This window comes from Haemorhous mexicanus, chromosome 2 (genome assembly GCF_027477595.1).
Source record: "Haemorhous mexicanus isolate bHaeMex1 chromosome 2, bHaeMex1.pri, whole genome shotgun sequence".
Taxonomy (NCBI): Eukaryota; Metazoa; Chordata; class Aves; order Passeriformes; family Fringillidae; genus Haemorhous; species Haemorhous mexicanus.
In genome coordinates this window covers 38,726,680-38,752,942 of record NC_082342.1, presented here as the reverse complement: position 1 = coordinate 38,752,942, position 26,263 = coordinate 38,726,680, and the positions used below count along the sequence as shown (strand labels likewise).

General features: G+C 42.4%; 2 protein-coding genes across 2 annotated transcripts in view; one reads left to right on the top strand and one right to left on the bottom strand.

Annotated features, from left to right (window-relative positions):
• PRCP (prolylcarboxypeptidase) overlaps nucleotides 1–13,955 on the bottom strand; it is a 29,123-nt gene extending 15,168 nt beyond the window's left edge. The window contains exon 1 of the mRNA XM_059838515.1: nucleotides 13,698–13,955. Within this exon, the coding sequence (XP_059694498.1) occupies nucleotides 13,698–13,823 (126 nt within the window). The 5' untranslated portion in view covers nucleotides 13,824–13,955. The remainder of the gene's footprint in view (nucleotides 1–13,697) is intronic.
• A 332-nt stretch (nucleotides 13,956–14,287) lies between these two features.
• On the top strand, nucleotides 14,288–23,202 carry DDIAS (DNA damage induced apoptosis suppressor). Its single transcript, XM_059838514.1, has 6 exons — nucleotides 14,288–14,381; nucleotides 14,484–14,585; nucleotides 16,399–16,527; nucleotides 17,271–17,432; nucleotides 18,514–18,631; nucleotides 20,464–23,202. The coding sequence occupies exons 3-6, from the start codon at nucleotides 16,415–16,417 to the stop codon at nucleotides 22,957–22,959; spliced, it is 2,889 nt and encodes a 962-aa protein (XP_059694497.1). The 5' UTR covers nucleotides 14,288–14,381; nucleotides 14,484–14,585; nucleotides 16,399–16,414; the 3' UTR covers nucleotides 22,960–23,202.
• The last annotated feature ends 3,061 nt before the right edge of the window (nucleotides 23,203–26,263 follow it).

Here is a 26,263-nt window from a genome sequence, read left to right as displayed (position 1 = left end):
TAACACATCTTTTGTTCCATGTCTGTTTCTAAATAGAAGAAATTATTTTTCTTTTTAAAATTTCTTGTTAGGCTACTTGCCAGAAAAAGGAAAAACAGGCCCATGTGTCCTGCTTGCCTTTTATGGAATCATCTAAAATAAAATATTTAGATTTAGAACTTGACTCTGCATCCTTCCTGCCCAAAGCCAGAGTGCCAGCTAGAGGACTGCACCCCAAAAAATATTCAATTTTCCTAATTACAAAGATATATACCAGTGCAGGCAACTTTACATGCAACAGAAAAAAAAGAGTACAGAGGGAAAAACAAAGCAAAAACAAACAAACAAAAAAAACCCCAAAAAAACCAAAAACCAAGCAAACAAAAAAAGAAAAACAGAGAGAAAATTTTTGATACCAGGCTGAGCTTATCCAATGGGGTATTGTGCAGAACAGATTCTAAAGCCCATCTTACTGTTTCAGGAGCTAGAAAATTAGGAGAGTGATACTCCAACATGCACATCTTTTCCCAAATTGTGGCTAGTTTTCTTTAGAGATGTGATTTACTGGAGTTTTCCTCTGATGTGATCTGCAAATCTACTTCCCCAAAACAAACCACAAAATCACAATGCTCTAGTGAGCCTGTCTTTCAAAACCAAGAGGAAGAAAAATACAGGAATTTAAGTTCTCTTTTGGTGGTTTTAGTAACCATGTTGATCAAAGAGTCATGATCCTCTGTCTTGACTCTGACATGCTGTACACTCCCTCCCTCCCATCAGCCATGTTATTCTTTCCTATTCCTCCCTCAATCTGTAGAAATTTGATACTCCCACAACAGCTAGATTGCCTCTGTTCATCACACTCACAGCACATCCAACCGTGGACATATGTAGGATCCCAGGCAGAACAAACCCAAATCCAGACTTCTCCAGGAAAAAAAAAAAAAAAAAATCACAAGTAGCTATTACTCAGCTGAAGAGAAAGAACTCCTTCAGTTCCAGATGATGGGGCTTCATACCTTGTACTAGCTTGTCTTTGCAAAGGTTAGACATAAAACATGAATTAAAAAAAATACAAAACAAAACAAAACCTAATGTTTGTAAGGCAGTCAGAGAAAAAAGTGTCAAAAATGCTGGTTATTGCCAAGAAATTCAAAGAAATTCTAAATCCAGAACATCAAAACACAGTGTAGTGGTATCCCAAGGAGTATCTTCTCACAAGAGTGAAAACTGTGTTAAAATTTGTCAAGGCCGAGGGAAGAAGCCCAAGAATCAATGTAAAATTGTGAGGTGAAAGATTTGGACACACAGGGAAAGCTGCATTTGAGGAACAGCAGATGGAGCTGTTGTGCAGCCAAAGCGTGCAGCAGGAGTGTGCAGGGCTGTGCACAGGGGCTGCTGGGTCTCAAACAATTGTCTCATCTCACCATTCTTTATGGAACAGGCATGCAAACAGGTCATAAACCCCAGCAACTGTGTGATGCCTACTGTAGGACTCAAATTAACCGGGTATTTTTATAGCTTTTTTTCCTTCAGCAGATGTCATTAAAAAGTTGAACCAGAAAGGTTTTTCCCCACTCTTACACAAATGAAGCAAGATAAAAGCAATGACTTTTACAAACAGACCACAACAGCATAAAGGAAAAAAAAATCTCTTTAGTACACATTTAAAATACCTTAACTGCTGGTTAAAACAATGGTAATGGTATACCAGCAGATATGTGGTTTTTCCAATTAAAATTTTCATAATTACAACTGTATCCAGGATGTCAGCAGTAAGCACAAGGTCCTGAGCAATCCTAAACAATTTTTAAATTGGCCCTGCTTTGTGGGGGAGGTTCGAAGAGACGATGGCATCGTTCATTTCTAAAACTAAACTATTCTAGAATTAATGCAAACCAGTTACTCAGCCCAAAGTTCTAAGCCTCTGTAAACAGGACTATGTGGCAAGTCTGATAAAAAATAACAACACAATCATCATCATCAGTGATGCAACAGAAATGTTTTACAGATGAAAACTATGATCTACTGACACAAGAACAGTCATTCTGATACTAATAAGAGGAAGCATAAAATTAGAAAAAGCAGCACTGAAACTCATAAGTTATGAATAAGTTTTTAAGAGAAATTCTTGTCAGCTGAGGCAGGCAGGATGGGAAACTGAACACTTAAATTTCAGTTCCACATACAAAAACCTTTGTGAACATTGCTCAATTAAGAAAGCCTTGTACTTTCCTGCACACCTTTGAGTCCAAAGACTCACAAAGCATTTGGTGAAAATAAAAGCAAACCTACAGCAGATGGCTTGTGAGGTAGGCAGCTCTGATGGAAGGCTGTAGGCACTACCCAAGGCAGAGCTGCTGAGAACTGCGCTCCCTGAGCTGAGGACAAATGTCAGTGGGCAGCACAAGGCATTGAGCCCATGAGGATGATGAGAGCATCAGATTGAAGGCTCAAGTCAACAGCTTTAATCCTTCAGCTCAGAGAAACTTTCTACAGAGAAGTGAGCTGATCAGCTCAGGGTGAGGCACCTTCCCCTGACCAGTTTACTGAACAAACTCACACTGGCAGGAATGGCCAAACCCCACCCTGGTGCCTTCTGCTTGAACTATATAGCACCTTTCTGTATCTTTAGCTTATAAGTGCACATGTACCATGTGCTTTTGTTAACCTCTCAAAGATTACTTCTCTCAAGGTGGTTTTTGTAATGTGTTTTTTTTGCTATTTAAAAAGTCCATTGGAAATAAAACAAGCCACTCTGCCACACATCTCCCCTGGGGAGGAGACAAAAAAGGCTCAACAGATGTTAGCTATTGTACAGATGTTAGTCTGCTTAATGTACTTCTGGAAGTATTCAGGAACTCAGGCAATGAGTAGAGTACAAAGACAAAACAGGACATGTGGGCTAAAACCCACTTCCTTCTCAGCAGCACCTTAAGGTCATCAGTGACTACAGAGACAGGGCAGCACAGCCAAGCCTTTACCTAAAAAGACTATAATTCACAGGGCAGCTTTTAAACAAAAGCATCTAATACCATGTGAGTTGGTAAATCAGCACCTGATAGTTTTATGCTTTTGGGTTTCTGGCAAGATTGTGAGCGTCTGAAAGGCTTTCTGTGATGCCTTGAATTTCAATCCTCTATGTGATAGCTTTGTTTTCCCCAATTGGATATTCCATGTGAAATCAAGCCAGTTGTTTTACGGGGGAGAAGCCAGGGGATTTTAAGTTGTGGTTACTCTCTGCATATCCATGGAGCTGTTTTGAGGGCTCATCCTGTCTGAATTATTTCCTGAGGACAGGAAGATACAGGATAGCCTGAGGATATCCTCCTGTGTGAACAGCAGGGTAGACCTTAGCCTCCTTGGGATTTCACTGATGTGTTTCTATTCCTGCTTTTACTCCTGATGGGCTGTGGGGGCTTCAGTTCAGTCAGCTGGCCCTATTAGTTTTGTTTCCTCTTATAACCTTCGCTTCCTCCATTCAAATTTGAAGCTCATGAGGGCAGGGACTTTCTTGTCATGTCTGTAGCACAAAGGAGGAGGGGGTGGGGGGTCAGATTTTGTTGAGCCTGCCAGGACTGAAATTCCATCCCACCAGTACCTGCTAAGATTCTCTGTTTGTCCCTGCTCAGTGCAGGAAAGGGAGGGGAAAAAAAGACAAGAAAAATCAAGCTTAGCTTCGTTTCATATTTTTAATTTTAAATGCAAGGAAAGAGGTGTTTCCTTGCTTTCAAGGCTGATAGTTGTGCAAGGAACAGCAGAGATTGAAGATTTGCACCCCTCTGTTGAAATGCATAATCATTTGGTACTCTGTGGAAGAGCAGGGAGACGAAAACTGTGCCTTTTTGCATCAGGCTGTGTAACCTACTGACTGGAAAGTCTTCAATGTAAATAATACCAGAAATTTAAGAGAGATAGGATCATAGGTTAGAATAACAGAACTGCTTAGGCTGGAACAACACCTTTAAGACTGAGTCTAACCATTAACCCAGCACTGACAAGCCCACCCCAAAACCACATCCCCAAGAATCACAAGGACACACTTGAACACATCCACAGATGGCAATTCCACCACTTCCCTGGACATCCTGTTGCAGTGCCTGACAAGCCTTTCAGTGAAGATTTCCTACTATCCAATCTAAACCTCCCCTGTTGTAACTTGAGGTAATTTCATCTCATTCTACTGCTTGTTACTTAAGAGACAGAAATCCATCTCCCTACAATCTCCTCTCACAAAGCTGTAGAGAACATTAAGGTCTCTCCTCAGCCTCCCTCTCGCCAGACTAAACACCCCAGCTCCCTCAGCCAGCCCTCATGAGTTTTGTGCTCCAGACCCTTCCCCAGCCCCATTGCCCTTCTCTGGGCACGCTCCAGCCCCTCAATGTCCTTCTTGCAGTGAGTGGCCCAGAACTGAGCATAGGATTTGAGGTGTGGCATCACCAGTGCTGAGTACAGGGGACGGTCACTGCCCTGCTCCTGCTGGCCAGACCATTGCTGATCCAGGCCAGGATGCCATTGGCCTTCTTGGCCACCTGGGCACTGCTGCCTCATGTTCAGCTGCTGTTGACCAGCACTGCCAGATCCTTTTACCCTGGGCAGCTTTCCAGCCATTCTTCCCCCAGCTGGTAGCACTGCCTGGGGTTGTTGTGACCCAAGGGCAGGACTGAGCACTTTGCCTTGTTGAACCCTATACAACTGGCTTCAGACAATGGATTCAGCCTGTCCAGATCTCTCTGCTAGGCCTTCCTGCCCTCCAGAAGACCAGCAGCTGGATTTAACCCCACTCACCACCACTCTCTGGGCTTAGCCATCCAGCCAGTTTTCCACCCAGCAAAGAGTATGCTCATCCAAGCCAAGACTGTTCTTTTCCACAAGCTCCATAATTCAGAGGTTTTGCTCTCCAGATTTAATTTGATTTGTTAATCCATCACATTTACCAAACCATATGGATAATAACAGACATGCTTTTTGACTATTTCTAGTTTTCAATTTCTATTCAATTATTGAGATAGTTTAGGGCACTGTTACAAAGTTTTTCTTGACTATAATGAACTTCCAGCCAAACATGCCCCCCAAAGCAAATTCAGGATTAGGATCCTTATAATAGAAAGAATCTATCCTTGATTCCTTGTGAATCCTTGTCCTTGAGAATACACTGGCCTTGATAATGCACATAGGTTAGTGATAAACCTGGCAATGTTACAATACAAATGGGCTTGATGATCTTCAACGTCTTTTCCAGCCTAAATGTGTTTATGATTCTACCTTTCATGTATCTTTCTGAAGCTTCTTTTATGATGCAGAAATCACAGCACCTGCTCTTGCAGTGCTGTTTAAGGAAGTCTGATTTTTACCATTGATTTATCTCTTCAGTGATTAAAAGACACGAACAAGGAAAATTTCAGACAGGAACTCTACCCCTGCCCTGAGTCACACAGTTTGGACAGGCACTTGAAAAGACCAAAGAAAATTTAAACAGCTACAGGATATGCTGTAGGAAAGCACCAGGGTACTCAGGTCAGCCCTTGTTAGAAACAAACAGTACATGATGAAAGGTTATTTTTATGTCGGAAGCCTAACCAGCTAATGAGAACACAAACAAATTGATTTCAACTTCCACAAACCATTAATAGTTTTGTGTTGCAATTCAACCTCCAGATTCTGCTTACCATGTAAAGAAGAAGTCCATAAACACACATTTAGGCTTTAAAATCCTCCAGCAGACACTGAAAATGCTATTCTCTGTTAAAACTCCTCCATTTGGAAAGACAAGTACCACAGGCACTCTCAACATTTTCTGTCCCAGACTTGAGAGCCACAAATCTGCAGCACAAGGGGGAGAATGGGTGACCAAGGCAGGAATCTCTTCAATCAGCTTTACTGCTGTCACTCCTTAGCCAGTCTCCATTCCCCTGCCACATGGTTCTTTTCAGGGCAATGATGAGGCTTGTGCTGCTCAGACTCCACCAGCTACATAACTCTGCAACTATCTATTATGGCAGTAAACACCCCAAATGTTCACATCAATGATACTTCCATTCAAGGTATTATTTTCATGGTGAAATTCTTCCACAGGAGAAGGGATGGGGCAAGGCATGGGGAACAACCAGCTCAGAGCCCTACTTCACAAGGTGTGATTTCTCAAGGCTGAAAAAATCACAAAGATGCAATACACCAGCAAGAACAAAGTTACCCTTGTGCAAGGCCTCTCAGACCCCTAATAGGCAAAGGTCACTAATATTTTCCATGTGCCTTCCAGATTGAATTACAAATCCATCACATTCAGAGGATTAACTTCAGAGGAGAGGAAAAAATTGGATGTGAAACGCCAATATGTCACAGATTAAGCAGCATAAAAGCATTCCAGGTTTTTTTACAAGTGACCTAAAGTTCTGTGTAGGACTAATTGTTTAAGCTAAAGAATTTGCAAAGTTTCATCTTCTCTGATGAACACGGCTCTCATTTGAAAGAGTTCCTCAATTTTTCTTTTTTTTTGTATAAAGACACAGGGAATAAAAGCATTTCAGATCCAAGGTAATATTTTTATTAGTCAAATTCAATATTTAAACCAGCTCTACCCCTACCCTCAAAAAGGTCTAGGACAGTCTACTTTGCTAAACATTTTTAAAAGGTTTAATCCAGGTTACAACTGTTTTATTTCCCAGGTTTTCACAACTACAAATAAATTTGCTTTATCATTCTCCCAGATGCAGTTCAACCACTGCTATTTGTATTATATTTTCTATTGTTAATCCTACGAAAGAGGATCCAAGGAAGTAGAGATGAACAATGACAGCAAACAGGAAAACTGTCCTGCCATCTATCCAGATAATCTTCTAATTAGGCAGAGCACAGACTAAATGACAAGAGCTCATTGCAGGGATGGCAATTTATCAGCATTAAAAGGCTAAGTGTTTTACACATGCCACTGTGGATCATGCATTTAGTAGCCACCAGTTCTGATCAGCACTGAGGTGGGGGGGAAAGAAAATTTCACAAAACAAAGCGGGAAAGCAGAAATTACTTCTACAGCTCTGATGCAATAGCAAAAATACCATGTAGCAACTGCTACTTTGGCAAGCTTGCAACACTAAGGACAACTTCTGCTTGCAGGGCTGCAAGATGTTGGTAGACAGGATGATGGGGAAACAGCAGCATTTCGGGAAATATCATCTGCAGCTCCCTGAAACACCAAGTGTGTCCATACTGGTAATCAGAGGGAAAGGACATCACACAGTATCATGGCTCCATGGTATCCCATGCAGGCAAGCTTTTCAGTGAGCCATCTCCTCTGAAGGACAGAGACACACCTCAAATTTCACTCTACAAGCACCTTTTCCAGCTCATCTTCACATAACCACTCTGGCTTCAAGCCTGACACAAGGGTGAACTTGTACATAAGTTCTGTCTTGGCTGCAGGTGTGAATAATGAAAAAAGCTGTTACATCAATTTAAAGTTAGAAGCAACAGCCCACAAGGATCAGAAGTTTTGTTCTTGGCTCACCATTTGTGTTTAGGGAACAACAACCACGCACAGCACACCTGACAGCAGCACTATAACAGCACCAAATATCAGAACATTCTACATGCATGCTAGAGCTGAACAAAAGCATATGAGACAGCAACTAGAAACTTAAAATAAAAAAATTATCCCATTACACCACAGACAAAGGGTATCTCCTGACTGTGCTTAACAGAAATTCTTCTGTGTATGTTTAATTCTCTGAATTGACATACCTGGAAAACAAAGAAATTAATAATTTTGTGAATATTAGTAAGATGGCCCAGTAGAGCCTGGTTTACCCCCACTAAATTTCTTATAAGCCTCACAGCTTTAGATATAAAATCCAAATATTACAAGATGTATGAAATAAATTAAGGTATTTGGTTTTTGAAAGCTTAAAATTAAAAAATCAAGTTTGACTTCTGGTCTCTCACCAGCTTGGCAAAATGCTACAAATTATCTGCATGATCTACAACTTTTTATGCTGATGGCTGGTCTTGATCTTCTCAAAGTCAGATGAAGAAATAGATACAGAACTCATTAGCATAAAATTTCATTTTGAACTTCATTTTCCTCCATATCTCCCCACCAAAAAAAAAAAAAAAAAAAAAAAAAATCAAACCAAAAAAAAACCAGCTCTAAGACTCTGCTTCAACTTGTAGAATCTCATGGTACAAGCCAAATTTAATGGAGGTAACAGGAGCTCTCATGCACCTCTGGCTTGGGAAGGCTTGCTACTTCAGCCACGAGGCAGTTCTGCTTACTGTTTTGTTCTTTAGACTTTCTTTAATCTAGACAGTCTATCAGAAATCTCTCAGTGGCCTATTACAGCTTTTAACGATTAAAGCTAGTGAGATATGCTCATTTTCAGTGAGGGAGAAGTGATCACTGATGTTTTTGAGTCACTAGTATTAACTGCTCACTTGAAGGAAGAGGCTGCAAGTTGTGAGGAAATTGTTTCCTGATTAATTTGAGAAGCTGATGTCTGCATTGTGACCCCACAGATAAGTAGTGCATAAAAATAAAATTTCACTGACAAGCTTTAACAAGTACTTCCCCGTCTTCCTGTTCACTGAGTAAGAGCTATTGTTCCTGGTTTATAGCTTACAGTTCCCATTTTAAATCATGCCATGAAATCACAGAGTAAGAGCTGCCAAGTACTCCTGTACTACTTGATGAGTAAAACACATATTCCAAGTAATTCACCTCAGAGACAAACATCAGCATCACTTCTCTAAACACCGGCATAACTTTTAATTGGTACCAAGGGGCTCTGTAAAAAGCACTTTGTTTTTTCCTTCACCAGAAGCCAAAAGTGCTATTGTATTATGGTGCCAGGCATGAAAAACAAACCCATCTTAACCATTCCTGACATCTGTTACTATTCTGAGACACCAACCTGAGTCACAATAAGATGTTAACCACAATTAAAAATGATAACCTCAACCCATCTCAATGTCTTCCTAAGGAAATTATAGACCTATGATTAAAAAAACTATATTCATTCTAATGTTCACATTTTCAATCAGGGCTTTTATTTTCTATACTTCAGAATTTCAGTCTGTAATAAAAAATAGGGTATTGAAGACCCCTGATAAAACCAGAAAGGATCAAATTGATTACTTTTTAAACTTCATCACTTTGAAGCTTCAACACATCTTTCTTTTATGTACACACAATATGAAGTGTGGGTGCATTTCAGAGCATGAAGACTTGCATGTGAATTTATGATGAGATACTGACATAGGTGTGAAACCTAGGAAGTTATGAAATGTAATCAGAATGCTTCTTTTGGAAGGGGTGACACAACTGCCATGTATTAGTTCAAAAGACAATCTCATTGAAGGACTAGGCTCAGTAAGTTGTTAAACTTTGTACTTTTTACGTTGGTTCTTAGACAAATTCATAGCAGTTCACAAACTGTGATTGAGGAGAAGGGTTACTCAGCACAGAGTCTCACACAGCCATCAATTATCAAATTGAGTGAAGAGACATCATGTCCATTCTCCTTTCTAAAATGAGTTTATCACCGGGAAGCCTTCAAATATCAGCAATTTTAAGGCATCATGCTCTCAGCACCACAAGTCCTCAGGCTGTGGTTTTTGTAACACTGGTATGTGTGCCAAAGACAGAGACACAAAGGTACAAGACAAGGCTCCCCAAGGGTCAGAACTGACTGACTCCAGACTCTCTTCAGTATGCTGTAAGGTTATTTCTGCTTGGGTAAAGAGAACTAGATGGATCTTGGATGCCTCACCAAGTCATTCCAATGAATTTGAACTGTGGTCACAGACCCAGCTGCTTACAAAGAAGCCATCCCAACAGTGGTGGTCCTGATACAGCTCTATACATTCTACACATCATTCTCTCTGTAAAGTCCCATTTTAGATGGATTAATTTAACACACAAATCACAACCAACTGCTTAGCAGGCAAACAAATTACCACAGACTTGCCCACAAAAGTCACATTAATACATCAGAAAAGCTATAAAGGAGATAATCATCCCATAAACACACAAAATTTGTTAAATATGTGGCTGATGGCAGAGTTTCTCCTTCAAGGGCAATCTCCTCTTCTAGGTCTGCATGAGGTACCTTTTTACTGGGGTAAAAACTTTGTATTTCACTTATACATAAGAGGAGTAGAGGGCTGAAAGACATCAGTTACTTTTGAAGGGAGAGGAAAAGAAAAAAAAATCACACCTCCAAGACAAAATAATCAAAGTTAATAAATACATGCACAGGTCAGCAAACAAGCTAAGATGCTAGTCACACTGACAGAGACTCTGCTTGACCGATTTTTCAATATTCTAGACTTTAGCCCCATCATCACAGATATCCGACACCTAAAGTGGTAAACAGGAGGAAGTTTAATGCAATGAGCATTGAGCTTAACTCTGACCCTGTTATTTCCCCATTTTTATGAAAACAGACTTCAATGTCACTGATTCACAGTAAAAGCTGACACTAGACACTCAACGTTAACTGTCTATAGACTGTCATGCCCAGAGGTTCCAATAAGTTATTCACAGTTATCAAGAAGTAACTTTTTAGGCAACAAATAATGTAAGGAATCTACTTACACTTTCAAATTTTTCTTCTGTAGAAGTATTAAGTATTTAAAGACTCTATTTAAAGGTATTTTTAATATTTTTAGGTATGAAACTATTTCCTTTGTGACAGCATAGTATTTTGCCATATAATGAAGTATTTTTTTAAATGGAATGCTTTTAGATAAATTATTTCTACTTGTGATGAAAATCACCAAAGAAAGAAACAAGAATCAAAACAGGAATCTTAGCTAAGAAGAAAGACTTGACAGCAAGTAACACAAGCAGATAATTCATGTCATAAGAAATATAATGTAAGTAATTAAACTTAACAACCCAGAGAGGTGGCAAAGTATCACTGCACCTTATTTAACATGTTAATCATAGCTTTTATGTTGCAGTACAGAATAATAATGCAATTACAAATTCCCAGACAACAGTACTGAGTGCATGCTTCATCAGGGCTGAATGCTATCAGTTCTACACACTGTGCTACTGATAGTGTGTCCTGTGCTCTCCGTGTGATTAGACCTCTTGTGCTACCCCTGTATCTTTCAAGTGTCATGCAGCAGAATTCAAATCTTTGATGATCACACCTCTTCCACTCTGTTCAACAATATCAGTAAATCTTTGGACAAGGAAAGCAAGGATTTCCAGGCCGGTGAATGGGCTCCCTCCTTCCTGCAGCAGCCACTCTCAGCCAACGTGATTGTGCTTGAGGCATGAAAGGAAGAGACAGAAGGGTGAACAAGATGTGGCATCAATATTTACAATAGGTTGTTACTGTGACTCTTCCCTCCCATCTCTCAATACCTATCTATGTCCCAAAATGCACAGGTCTCAACCATGCTGCAGTTCTGCTGCTCTGCTGGCAGCTGGATGGCACCTGGGCTGTCAGTGCTAGAGCTGAGGAGAACAGCCAGGTGACACCACAGCCCTGGGAGGAGGTGAGGACAGAAGTGTAACAGATGGTGACAAAGGGTGGCTCAGCTCACAGCACAGAATTAGTATCACTGATACTATGATAGCAATGTGCAACAACCAGTGTGCCACAACAATTAGGGTAAATTACACCACTGCTGCAGGAGTGATATCCTGGCCAGCGCTGGCCACACACTGCAGAAGCTATCTGCAGTATGCTCACAATACAAGCTCCAGGGCTGCTCGAGGAGTTAATGCAGGACACAAATCTCAAATCACTACCCGAGTGAACATGAGGCAGAGATGTTGTCAAGACACGGGAATTACAGGATTTATGCAGGGAGATCCCTGGAACAGGAGCATTCCCAAACCATTAACACTATCTGCAGAAGACTGTAATCTCAGTGGATGGATTTCTCATTAAAATAATTACAAATCTATCTTCCACCTCGACTAACAGGGACCTTGACCCTAAAATTATTCCATAGCAGTTTAGTATAATCTTACAAAGGTTATTTGTTTTCTTTACATCTACTCTCTCTGTGAGTGTAATCTTCCCATTTTGCTCACTCCACCATAACTTCACCTTGTACAAAGCTGAAACAGGAGATATTCAATCCACATATCATCCAAGATGCCCAGCCATAAATTGCACCAAGAGACATTTAGATAAGATATTTTAAATTTTTTTTTTCACTGACACAGTTATTAAGCATTGATAACAGGCTTCCCAGAGAAGTGGTTGAATCAACAGCCCTGGAGATTTTTAAAAGAGGTGTAGACATGGAACTTGGGGACATTGCTTAGTGGTACATTTGGCAGTACTGGGTTAATGGATGATCTGAAAGGTCTTTTCCAACCTAAATGATTCTATTCTATAATTTTATTCAACCTAAACTATTCTATTCTTATTATTACCTTCTCCTTCCCACCACTCCCTATGCAGACCAGGGCATGAAATTCAGATGCATGCTACAAGCCTGATTCTGAACAAACCAAGAGAGTACTACGACCAGGAAAACATCCTCCTCCCTTACTATGCCTCCCAGCAAAAAGAACCACTGCCTCTCCTAGGAAACCCAGGTACAGAACAGGGGACACTGCAGACACTGCTCGACACACCCAAGGAACTGCTGACTGTTTTTATGAAAACCTGTAAACAAGGTGGGTTTCAAGCCTGATTCAACAAAACCACACCAACACTTAAAGACACTGCAGAGCCCTCTGTTCTACCCACGTGCCATGGATTTCACCAACAAACTGCTGGAGGAGAGAGGGTGACACAGCTCAAGTTAGTAACACAAATCTGTTCCATTTTTGCCTTTTTTTTAAACTTGGAAATGAAACTCGAGATAATTTTACTAAGGAGGTAACATAAAAGTGGATCTTTATTGAAGGTTTTCAGAAGTAGTTATGGAAAGATGTCCACAAAAGCCCAGCCCCAAAGGGGGGGAGTACATTTTTATAGGTTTTCAGAAATCAGCATAACTGATAAAAAGCACCAGGTAGGAGGACAAGTGGTGATGCAATTCCCCCCCCAGGTCAAGCCTCATCTCTAGAGTCCCCCCTTTGGCACTAGCTGTACTTTGTCCATGAAATGTATCTCAAAGAGCTGTCCTCAACCTTGGTTCCCAGAAAGAACCAAGATAGGAGAGGGGCCTTGTGCCCCCTGGGGCTGGGACCTCTGGAATTTGTTTTGTCTTTTTGCCTAGGGAAAGGTCATGGAAAATCACTGGGATAACTAGCCACTAACACAACAGGCTACAGAGCTACAAATACATGTGCGAGGAATATAGAGAACGTATAAAAGAAAAAAAAAAAAAAGGTTAAAACTAAACGGATATCACCATCGAGGGAAAAGCATCCCTGCCCATGGCAGGGAGGAAGGTGGAATTAGATGGACCTTTATGGTCCCTCCCAACCCAAACCATTCTGTGATTAAACAAACAGGCAAACAAACAAAACTCCCCACGCAACTGCTCGGCGTGCAGCCGCGGAGCGCAGCCCCTCGCTGTGTGCGGGAACACGGACACAAAAGAGAGCAAACCCCCGGCACTTTACATACCTGCACTTAACCGGAATACTCACGGCTTGCAGCGTTTTACCAGAGAGAACCGGCACTCAGTGCTTTTTTAAAAGCCTGAAGCGAACAGCCGTGTCCCGCCCGCGGCTCGAGTGAGGCTAATGGCAGAGGAAAGAGCCCTCGCTCCCCAAGCAAACTCCCTCCCCCGCAGCCGGCTCCCACCTGCTGGCTCAGGTAGCGTCTCACGTACGGCCCGACAGGCAGCGAGGCGCTCCGGCGGCGGCGGAGCGGGGCGGGCAGGGCGCCGGCCGCGCCGAGGAGCGGCAGGAGCAGGAGGAGCCGCAGCATCGCCGCGGGCGACAGGAGCGACAGGAGCAGCAGGAGCAGCAGGAGCGGCAGGAGGAGAAGCAGGAGCGGGCTCGGCCCCGCCGCTTTATACGGGCCCGGCTCCCCCGCCCGGGGCTGCCCCGCGCGGCCCCGCGGGGAGCGGCGGGGCCCTGGGGGCGGGGCCAACCTACACGTGCAGGGGCGGGCCCTAGCCAGCGGCGCCTTCCGATTGGGTGGCGGTCGGCAGTTAGCTCGCGCACGCCTTCGCTGTTGGCCGGGGTGGCTTCCATAGGTGTTTCGGCCGCGCGGCCTCCCGCGGGGAGGCAGCGATTGGCTATCCTGAAGCACGTGACCCACCAATCTCGCCGCCCCGCGCCTTGCGGGGGCGCGGCCGACGTTCTCGCTTTGTGATTGGGCGAGAAGGGCCGCTCTCCCCTCGGAGTGCGTCGCGATTGGCTGAGAGTCGCCTCATCCCGCCCCCGTGGCGGCGCTCAGCAGCTGCACTTCCGCCCTTCCGCTCTGCCCTCAGGCCCCGGAACCGCCCGGCCTGGCCCGGCTCCGAGCGCAGCCCGCGCCCGGGTGAGTCGAACCGGGCCGGCCGCTCGCTGTCGGCCTCGGGGAGGCTCAGGGGTGCAAACGGGAGCGAGACGTGTTACCGAGCCGTGCTTTGGTTTTCCTTAGGGAGAGAGCGAGGCAGCGGGATCACCAGAGGGCACCAGGGACCGCGCTGGAGCCGCGCAGCGAGGGCAGCGGGGCTCTGTGGTTCTCCGGCCTGGCGCTGAGGTTTGGGTTGTTTGGTTTGTTACAAAAAGTTCAAGTAAAACAGATTTATTCGTGCCGACCTCTTTCAGTCTGCGTGCAGGTAGTGAGTGCTGTATTTCTTCCAAAGCGAAATAGAGCTGGAGATCTCGAGTCTGCTCTTGGCAGAACCTGTGTGAGCACTTACGCGCTGTGCTTTATCTCCCGTATTTCAGTTTGATACTTGCAGTGTTCTCTGTTTTCTGGGGTGTGCTTTTGTGGGTTTTTTGGTTTTGTTGTGTGTTTTTTAATGTCCCGTAAAAGTGCACGTAACAAGAACTATGTAAACTTCGTTTCTGGAGTTCTCAGTTGAAAACAGGTGGGAATGAAGGACCTACTAGTTTCTCCAAGCCCACCATTTTGGGCAATAAAAAATCAGACTTAACTTCTCCTTTTCTATATATTGATTTATTTTCCATGTACTTTTTACTGTTATCTTGTACTAAAACAAAATCTTTGTTACTAAAACAAAATAGTTCCCTTTTGGTAAGAGTTGAAGGCATTCACCATTCAATATATTGAGTAAAATTAGTTTCTGTTAATATGTATGTTCTGAAGAGATTATTTTTTTCTTATTTTGTTTGGCCCCCTGTTACAGCTTTTCCATTTCCCTCCCTCCATTTTCCAGATGTTCCAAAGGGCAAAGGAGTAGCCTGTAAGTTTAACTTTCTGGTGGCAAAACACAAACGAAACATCATTGTTGATTACAGAATGTGGGATTTTTTTTAACCTGCAAAAGCCATACTTGAGTCTCCTCTATCTCTTTGGTCTTTTGCCTCTCAGAGAGAGTTTTGGGATGAAGATGTGGAATTCCCTTCCTATTCTGCAGTTTATATCAAAGAGAGATTTATATTTAGCTACGGTTGTGATAAAAGAGCTTTTGCACATACAGACTTTTAAGGAGTTGTTTGATTCAGCTGTCGAGAACATTTTGGCCATTTAAGTTGGAGCACTGTGATTTGAGGTATTGGATGAGGCTTCAAGTGACTTGGCCTAGTGGAAGGTGTCCCTGCCCATGGCATTGGGGCTGGAACTAGGGCATGTTTGAGTCCCATCCAACCCAAACCATTCCAGGATTCTGTGATTGTTGTCTACATTTTTTTAACATCTGCTGAGAAAAATAAATTCTGTCTGTCTAAAATACTGGAAGTTTCCTAAAACTTGATGTTTTCTGCAGTATAGTATAATAAAGCCAAAATAAATCTGCAGGAAAGCAATACTGAATAAAAATAAATTCATTCCTATTTATTTAAATGTTTAGTTCATAATTTGTTTGTCAAATTTGTGCAGCCTCTGTTGACCAGGAGCTGCCCTTTTAGCTCGAAGAGCATGATACAGGAGCAAATACAGTTGCTGTTGTGAGCCTTTTTCAGGGTTTTCTGAGTAACCTCTCCAAGTCATTGGTGTTGAAACATTTGTAGAGTTACAAGTGCAGAATCATTTCACTTTTTAACCCTATCTTGTGACTTCACTCTAAAGTGAGGAAAATAATTAGAAAGCTATTTACTGCAGTGCTGTGCCCAAGGATAATTCTGATAAAGATCCATAAATGCAAGTGAGGATTTGCGTGATCTGTGTGCAGTGGTGTGCAAATGCCATCAACAGTTCCTTCATATTGCATAACTTAATCTTTTTTTTTATTATTTTTTAAGAGTTAATTAATAGAATTTCTGTTTTCAAAGAGAGATCATAATTTCCTGAAGGCTGCTGTTCAAAAAGTTAAAATAACCCAACTGAAAGCAGTTAATATTGCCATCTCATGAGAACTCTTCTAACTATTTCAACTTACTCATTTCAGGTGATGCTGTGAGCACATGAATAGTGTGCAGGGACTCTTGGCTGCCTCTGTGATTTCCATCCAGAATTCCTGCTTCTTCTATCCTGCCTGTCAAAACTGCTTTTCTAGGCTGATACTGGATTCCAGGAGGTATGTCCTGTTTTGGGGCTCATGTACTGATTTCCATTAACTTGGGGATCTCTGTTAGCTGAACGCTAAACAAAGTGGTGAAAATCCAGCCCCTTCAGATCAAATCCTGATTTTATTTTTTTTCATCTCATTCTACATGTGCAGTGCACCTGGTAGTCCTGTATGACTCTTCACTGAGTGCAAGTCCAGAAAGGGATGAGCTTTCTTTTTTAATTGCAGTGGTGGGTGAAATCTCTGACATGCAGAAGAAGAGTAAATCAATGAATGCCAGCACTAAATAGAAGGAGCTGACTTTGTAAAACAAGGATATCTGTTGTTTCAAATGCTGAAATAACAAAATAACAGGGCTGTTTCCTGATTATTTTTTAAATCTAGGTATTTATACTCAAGCTGCAGGAGGAAAAGAATGAAATGTGAGAAAAATGAGTGCAGGAAATTCCAAATTGCACCCCAACAGTCTCTGAAAATCCACTGTCCCTTCAATTTCACAACAGGCTAGCATTTAATAAATCAGTGAAAGAAACTAGAGGCATTCTGTCATAATACACACATCTTGCTCTGAGCCTTTGTTAAGATTAATGCCTCAAGGAGTAAAGAAAAAGAAAAAATTCTTAGGTTTTTAATGGAATATTTGATACATTATAGTAGTGATATTTACAGTTGCAGATAAATTCTTACCTCAGCAGTGATTAACAGACGTTCATACATTCAATCTTTTTTATCCTTTTACTGTCTTTTGTCAGGTTCAACTGTCTAAAATGTGGCTGCACAGGTGAAGCTAAAGATGCAAACTACAGATATAGGTTGTCCCTAAAGATTGCTGACACTAATGATTTGTTTGACATCACTGTTTTTGGAAGTTGCTTAGATCCATTCTTTGGGGTCACCGCAGAGAATCTGCAGAGGTAAGGAATAGATTGTCTGACCATATAGCTGCTGCTATTTATTCAGCCTAAAAAAACTGCAATGAGCCTAGATGGTGGGAAGATGAGTGGGAAGTAACTGCTAAAGTGCTTCCTTCCAGCATTTCCTTGGTACCCATCACCTTGAGAAAGTGTGGAAGTTTGTTTCTTCCTGAAATCTTGATGTTTTGAGATGAATTACTTCTAGGTAGTAAAAGAAACCCTCCACTTGTCTATTGAAAGTTGCTACTGCCTGTTAAGTGAGCCTCCCTGCTTGGTTGGTTTGGCTTCTTCCTTGTGTCCTTTCTCCTTTTTTTGAGATGATTGAATTTCCTTTGTTTAAGTAAGTTGGCTTTTCCAGATAGAGCCTCTGGCTTTTCTTTTTTAAAGGTTTGAATGCACCTTGTGACTGTTTGGCAATATGACCAAATTTTCCTGAAGAAAGGGATTTCTAAGAAAGTCTGTTAGTCCTCAGAGCCTGACCACCCACATTATGAGCTTCAGATTTTCTGAAATGTGAAACTGCCAGGATGGGATATTCAGATAGATTCCCTGCTTCTTTCTCTAGTCTGTGATTTTCCCAGTGCCTTGTGTTATCAAGGCTCAAAGATGAATTGTTTGTAATGGCATATTAGCAGCATTAATAACATGCTCGTGACAGGCATTCTGCCCTACACTGCTGTCAGCTGTGAAAAGCAGTTATTTCCAAGTCTTACATGGATACTGCCATGCTGTAAAGGCTGGGCAGGAAGGATGTGTGAGGAATAGCAGCATCTTGACCAGTGTTGTACAGTCACTGTGTTGGCAGAAAAATCACAACCTCATGGGGACCACCTGAAAGTTGTGTGTGTATTGAACTTGTTCAGAGTGCTTGTTTTGTTTACTTTATCTCACTAACAAGTTAGGTGAACTAAAGAATTTAATTTATAGGTTCATGGTTTTCCTGTTTTCATTCTGAGTTTAGTTGAAGCTAGCACAAAATCTTTTGCTTAACATGTGTCCTCATTAGCACTATACTACAGCTAAAAATCCATGTAAGGCTTCTTCCTTGTTGGTCCAATACTTCCATGTGTTTTTATTCTAGGTATATTCAGGACTTCAATCAGCTGTCAGGAGAAACAAACACAGAGTCAGCTGCAAGAGCGTTAGTTCAAGCAGTAGAAACCTGTTTCATTGGAAAAAGGTTTATATTTGGAGTAAAGGTAAATTTAATCCACATTATGGCCTTTTAGTGAGTTTCTGTAGCCAGTTAGAGGTATAGACTAATTTATCAAAGCTTCATGTACAACTTTTTGAAAAAATGTAAGGCTAGGACATGAGAAGGATTCTGCTTCTTTTCCCCTAGACTCCTGTGGCTGTTGTGGGGTTTTTTTTTGGGTTTTTTTTTCTTTTTGTTTTGTTTTGTTTTCTTTTTGTGTTTTTTTTTTTGTGTTTGTTTTTTTTTTTTTAAATGAGTCACATCCAAAAATCATCTTGAATGGCAGTAGTCAGCTTAACAGCTTGTCAGGGTGCTTTTTGGAGAGCCTGAGCAATGCCAGCTCCTGTGCAAACCAGTAACAGCTTGGAGCCTGTAAAAAAACCATGTATGGTTGGAGCAAGAAACAGACTCTCTTTCCAAGCACTGCCCTACCTTTCCCATGCCGTGTATTCTCATTTCCAGTCTAAAATGTAAGGAGAAGCACACCTCCTTATAGCATTTTAATATTTCTGGATTTCAGAGCATTTTTAAAATGTTGTTAAAGTACAGCTGTTCAGCATCTGCATTGGTGGCTCTTTTAAGTGTTTAACACATTTTGAAATATTAGTTCTTAGCAATATTTCTATAAAAACAATTTTCAAGGTTCTCTTCAAATGTTGCTTATGTGAGTCATTCATATTATGAAATCTGTGAACTAAATCCTACCTGGCAGGTGTTTTGCCTCTCCCACAGGTTGTATCTGAACTGAGATTTTTCCTGGTGGACAGCATCTTAAGTAATGGAAGCTGGAGGGCTTAATGGATTAACTTTACTTACCTGCAACCCTTGACCGGGTCTCTGGGCGTGATGCCTTGACAAATATAACTAATCCTAGATATCACCAGCCTTATGGCTGCTCCTGCACACACAAGAGCTGAACACACATTCAAAGATTTTGTTCAGCCCATGGCTGTAGACATTTCTATGTAGTTGTGTTCAGCTGTGTATATGTCACAGATAATTCTCAGAATCAGCATAACATATATTTTAAAGACTTACCTAGGAGGGTGTTGTCCTTGGCTAACAGCATTCACCCTTAAACTGTGCACAGACTCAGGGAGGAGGAGGATTGTTGGAGATAACTATATCTGCTTTTTGACCTCGCTGGCTTTGCCAGACCTTGAGGGGTAGATGAGAAAGGGTTTATCCATTTCTTAAAATATGAGCTAATTCCCTCTCTGTTTAATGTCATTTTTCACCTGTAATTTCAGTGTAGAGAGAAGCAGGTTTTACAAAGAATTGCATTTGAAGGTCCTTTGAAACACTGCTCTCTAAAACCATCTGAGTAGATAAAGGTCGTAGCTTATTTCCCTTTCACGGATGTAGTGCGCAGAAAGTACCACGCTGGCTTTGGCAGCTCAGCTGCCAAGTCAAGTGTCTGGTACCAGAGTGCTTTGTTTCAAGTGCTGCCCAGTGCCTCCTGGATAAAAGCAAAGCACTGGCCTTAGGCTGCCAGCCATTCACACTGAACTGCACTAGAGGAGGCCCGGAAGCATTCAGTGCCCTAAAGGGAGGAAGAAATTTTCTGTGAAGTCCTTTCTCAGAGTTCTTGGTTGTTTTTCCAGCTCCAAAACTCTGTAATTGCAACAAGCAAAGAGCCTCTCACTGAGATGCCCTTTACAGCCCTTGCCAGGGTTTATTTCCCAGGGAGGGCCTTGTGTGACAGACTGTTTTGTATTCTCTCCCCTGCAGATCCTGACAAAAAGGGAGATCTAAATTTACGCCTGACTTAAAAGACGTGTGTTAATATTTTTTTCTCTAACTTAATTTTTTTTTGTTTTCTTTCCCCTCACCCAGGTTTGTGCAAGGGAAGATGGAGGGCATTCTGCTGCCAGCAGCATCTTGCAGAAGTGTTCCAGAATTAATAGAAGTACAAAAAACCTTGTGGCGTGCCAGATCTTCCCGCCAAATGCTGCTGTTACTGGCTTCACTGTTATCAGCTACTTAGATCATCTCCTGCAGTCGGCAAAATTAAAAAAAAATTGTAAGAACAGCTCATATTTACCTGATGCGTCATCAGCTCCCATAGATGAACCTCTCAGTGAGCTCAGCAGCTTGTCTAGCCTGAGCAGGAGCTCCTGTTCTGTTCAGTCTAGTGGCAGGGAAAGTTTTTTAGGGTGCTGGCAGCAATCCTTAAGTCTGACTTCATCTGTTGCTTGGGTAACAGTGGAAGACTTTCCCACTCTGGAAGTGAGAAAGCTGGTGAGTGAACAGCATGAACAAGAGGAGAAGCCTGTCTCTGCAGAATTGGGCAGTGTAAGCCTCAACAATCAAACTCTTTGGGACTCACAGTTTCTGATCTCTTCTGTGAAGGAAGGGGATAAAGAGAAGGATAATGAATCGAGTTCACAGCTTAGTCGGACTGACAGTATCTCTGCAACTGATAAATTGGAGAGAGTTTCCTCTTCAAACACCAAATGTTCATATGGAAACAGTTCCAAGTTGTTACAATATCCCTTGGAATCTGAGGTAAAAAACAATTACCCTAAAATTAATAGTAGAAATTATTCTTATGCAGAAAAATCCCACAAATCCCTTGTTTGCAAGAGAGATACCTCAGCTCCTAATCACGTAAATGTAGCTGGAGTGTCTCAGATGGACTCCATGTTTTGGGAAGAGCTCCCATTCTCAGAAAGCCTAAATGAATTGTTAGCCAGAATAGAGGATGGCAGGAGTGTTGTAACATCACCCAGCCTTGGTGCAGGCAAACTTGTTCATCTTGAGAGCAGCAAGTTGGGTGTAAATCTTAACAAATCGTATTCCAGGCAAGCTGTAGGTAGTTTTCCTGCAGCCAGTGTCTCAGGGAGGCTCTTGCCACCAGCAGGGAATGATAGTTGGGAGACCACAGTGTTTGCTTGTCTTCAGTCAAATGCAAACCCTCCAGGTGATGTGTCACAATATGAGTCTTCCCCGAGTGATTTATCTTCAACCCTCAAGGAAGGTGGAGCATCCTTGCCAGTTACACCAGAGCCTTCTGTTTCTCAGAGCAGATGTGTGCAGTCCAAAGAAGCAAATAACGACCCTGCAAATTCCTCTTGGTCTTTTATTAGGCTGCATGGAGAAACCTCCTGTTCAAAAAAGAGCAAGACAGCCACATATGTGCATTTTGCATGTGAAAGCTGTTTAGCTTCTTGTGAAAATAAAGAAAACTATTCTATACTGAGCCAAAAACCAGATCTTACACTCACAGGGGCCCAGGTCCCTGATCCACCAACTCCCAACAATGAAAAAAGTATATATATAAGAGAAATTAAACCATTGACAGAACTGTCAGATAATACCTTCAAAAGTGCTAGTAGGAAAGAGCTGCAGTGGAACAACACCTTCCCTGAAGGCAGCTACAATGCTTCTGCTGATCTCTTTGATGCAAGTGTAAGAGATGTAGCAAAACCTGTGGAATTCTTAAATAAATCATGTAGTTCTTCAGTACTGGAAGATACTTTGACAGAGAAGGTCGCAGCTGAGTCAGTGCTTTCTCCTGGAGGTGTTCCTTGTAACAGTTCAAAACTGAGCTCATCCCTACCCAGGTCCCCTCATGCTTTTAGCAAGCACAGTACGCCTGTAACTTACTCCTTTTGGGATTCAGAGTGCAGTTCAGTTTGTGCTCAGGACTTCGTTCCTTATTCACAGTCAACTCCTATGACAAAACCTCTGCAGAAACTATGGCCTGTTGGGGAAAAAAGCCCTTTTATCAACCTCTTCACCCCTAAAAATCCCACTAAAATCCATTCCAAAGGCAAGCGATCCAGGTCTTCCTTTCAGAACACTCTGCTGCAGCAACTTACCAGCAAATTAGTGAAACATGAGAGACCAAGGAACAGGAAAGACAAAGAAAGTGGTAGCTCTGCTTCCCAGAAGTTCCTGAACAGCCAACTGCCTGCCAGCTTGGAGGAGTGGATCCCTCCATCTTCAAACAAAGGGCTGAAACCAACTGCATCTTTAAATTTAAAAGCAGTTAGCTGGGCTGCTGACTTGCAATCAACCCGTGGGCACACTGGCAGGAGCCCTATTTCTGAAAGCAGAAAGAGCAGTGAAAATGATGAAAATCTCATCCAAAATGAGAGAATAAGCCCTGGGGATACAGCCAGGATTCTAATGACTCCTTCATCTGCAAGTGTCACCAAGACCTTGTTTTTACATGAACCTGTCCTGAAAACTTGTTCCCCTTCAGAAGGTGAGAATCACCTCTCAGGTGGAAATTATTCAGGGGTTGTGTTGAAAAAGCCAACTGTCTGGTCCCCTGAGCTGTTCTTCCAAGCACGGACCCCTTTTTCCAAGAAGCCAAGATACTAAGAAAGATACCTTTCTATGCTGTGTTCTTTTAATTTTTTTTTAACTTTAGGGAATGATCTGGTGGAAGAAAAGAGCTATTTAAAAGTTAAATTGTTTATACACCTGTCAGCATATGTCTTGCAAAGAGGAGTTAGGTTTGTTTTCAGACCTTTGTACCACAGAGATGAGGGAAATTAGAATTTGTAGTTACTATATTCTCTTGAAAATTAATGAGGCTGTGCAATAAACACTTTTGTAAATGTGTGAGTATTGAATCTCACTTCATAAAGAACAAGCAGATGAAGTGCTTTAATGTTCACTGCTGTCTTTTCATCACAAGAGCAGCACTGGAATCCATGTCCACCCCACATTTTTGCCTGGTGACTCTCAGGAGAAGGGCCAAGTTTTCATCAAAAATTTGATGGTGCCTTGTATCTGAGCCCATTGGGATCCTGTGACAGCCTTGAGTTGGGTAGAGGGGGCCATCCTGAGAGCTTGGTAGCAGCTCCCACTTTTCCTACGGGCCTTTACAAGTTAAAGACTGCTAGTGGCAGGTTCCTGACAGTGTCTTCCCTCTCGTTGCTTTAAGGTCTTCTTCAAATCCAAACCAGCTGCATTTAGGATCATTGAACAGAGAAGTTGTGGATTTGCTGCTTGTAAACTTGTAGGTCAGGTCCCGCAGAAGGATGTAGGAATCTGGTGTCACAGGATCTGAGCAGCCTGAAAATGCTGATATTTTGTTGTGAGTGAGTATTTTAAGGTCCTACTGTGGCCCAAGGGGGTGAAGGGGATGCACCACACTTGTAGAACCAGAAACAGACTTAAAAGTACTTGCTGTGACTTTTGAGGTATAAAATGAATATGAACCATTTACATTGTGACTGGTGACAGGGAGGGGTTACTTGGTTCCTTCTCAACTGTAAGGCAGATGTTTTTATCTTCCTATGTTTGAAGCCTCATAATTTCTACAGCATCTACTTAAGCCTCCCTCTTTATTCGGAAGAGTTTTTCAGGAATAAGGGCATTTACTCTCTTTTCTACTTTTGCTCCTTATCCATGATTTTTAGCATAGATCACCATCACAGAAATACAGGTAAACATTTTCAGTTTCTGTCTCTAGTTTAACTTCTGCACCTCCTAATCAAATGCTTTTCCCTTTGAGAGATGGGAGGGAGAAGGGTATTTGGAATCAGACAAGCTTCTCATGTGGCTGAGCAGGGTACAGCCTCTCCTGCCAAGGGTGCAGATGTGCTGAGGCTGCAGGCATTCCAGTAGGCTGACCCAAGAAAAAGTTACACATGGTTGTGCAGCAGGTCTGCACACGTAAATTCCTTCTACAGAGAAGCTTTTTCAAGTCAGCATTGGTTGGTTTGGTTATTTTTTTCCTTATTAACAGTTGAAATCTAGGCACAGGTTCAAAGACTTGCCTGGCATTGAAAGGACATGGAGCACAGCTCTGGAGATCACTGAAAGACCTTATCTCTTCTTGCTGTCCCCAGCAAGATACTCAAGCACACCACAAAAGTTCCTCTGGTATTTAAGGATCCTACAACAGCAGATGGCAGTGGAAAGAGGCACAAGATTTCTTCTGACAGGTCCAAGCCTAGAGCTCTGCAGTCCCTGAGCCCTAGACCTAAACAGAAGAAAAAGGAACATCTTGTTATAGCAGAGAGACAGAGAAAGAGCAGAATTAGACATCACAATTTTTAACAATGTTTACTTGATAAGCTGATGATGTTTTTTAACGGGAAATTTAGGTTAAATATGCAGAAGGAATTCTCCATGAAGGTGGTGAGGCACTGGCACAGGTTGCCCAGAGAAGCTGTGGATGCCCCATCCCTGGAAGTGCTCAAGGCCAGGCTGGATGTGGCTCTGAGCAACCTGGTCTAGTGGAAGGTGTCCCTGCCCATGGCAGAGGAATTGGAACAAGGTCTTTGAAGTCCCTTCCAACCCAAACCATTCTGTGGTTCTGTGACCAAGGTAACCTGTGAGTAGAGTTGCTTGCTAAGTGCGGTGCCAGTGACAGCAGAACATGGCAGGGCTCTGCTGTAAAGGACACAGAGCTCCCCAGGCAAGGCCTCCTGGCACAGCCAGAGGGATGGCAGGTGAGAGCAGAAGTTGTAAAGGGTTTGCAAGCTGCTGCTGAGTTGTCCAGCTGAGCTTTAGCCCAGCAAATCAGCGCACCAAAACCACACCAGGGCTGCTTTAGTCAGGGTAGGGCAGGGCTCCAGGATGAGGCCAAGTGAAAAGGCCTGGACTCGTGCCTGCATTTACCAAGTGCTGTGCCTATTGAAAAGATTTTATGTATTGCAAATAAAATCCAACTTGATGAACCCTTGGGGCAAGTGGAAAAGGAGTAAGAAATGTTGCCTGTCTGGAAATTATAAATCTGTGTGGATAGCTTATGTAGAAGATTTGAAGTGAAAGACAGCATTACTCATACCCAAATCACTGACCTTAGGGAAGGCAATACAGGAAAGGTTTTAAGACATCATAACACTTGAAACCAGTTTTTTCTGCTACAGCACATAATAGGGTACTGCAGTTATCACTGGCTCTTTAAGCACTCCCTTGTGGTGAACTGGACAGATACCCACTCTAGCACCAGGAGTTAGAGCTGATCCAAGTGAGACACCAGAGACTTGATGCAGCTGGCTATGAAACACTGCTAGAGCTTCTACATCATATACCTGACAGCATCTTGACATGAAATGTGTGGTCCAGCATGAGTGATTTTTTTTTCAGCAGACAATTCATTCACATACTAGGGTAAGTGATAGCTTTGGTGCAGGCTGATGTGATTATAATTATAAGCTAGTACGAAAAGACTAAAGCTCAGCATGTTTAATTCTGAGGGTAATAAAACTCCTGAAAATGCACACTGGGTTTGTGATTAATTCCCTATGCATAGAAATCCATAAATCAAGACTAGATTTTAAATCAGGCAGGAATGTCTGTGCCATACCATTGAAATTAAAGCAGGGCACTCAGATTTCCTGTGCTTTGTGCAAGAGTGAGAGCAAAAAGCATTGTTGTGTGACAGGCCCCTGTCAGCAAGATGACATCTTTTGGGCAGAGCTCCCCACATGCTCGGGAAGGAGACTTTGACCATGAGAGGACGGAAGAGAGGCACAAAAAGCTCTCTTGCTTTCACTCCTGTAGTCAGTCAGCCTTGCATGTGTTCCCCTGGGCAGCTTATTCCCTTTTTGCAGGGAGCCTTGGTGTGCTCCCATTCCTTTCACCCTCAGCAAAGCCTGGCACAGGCTGTACCCTTGCTGCTACACCTGCTGCACAAGAAGAAGGTTGCACATCCCACTGGTTATAT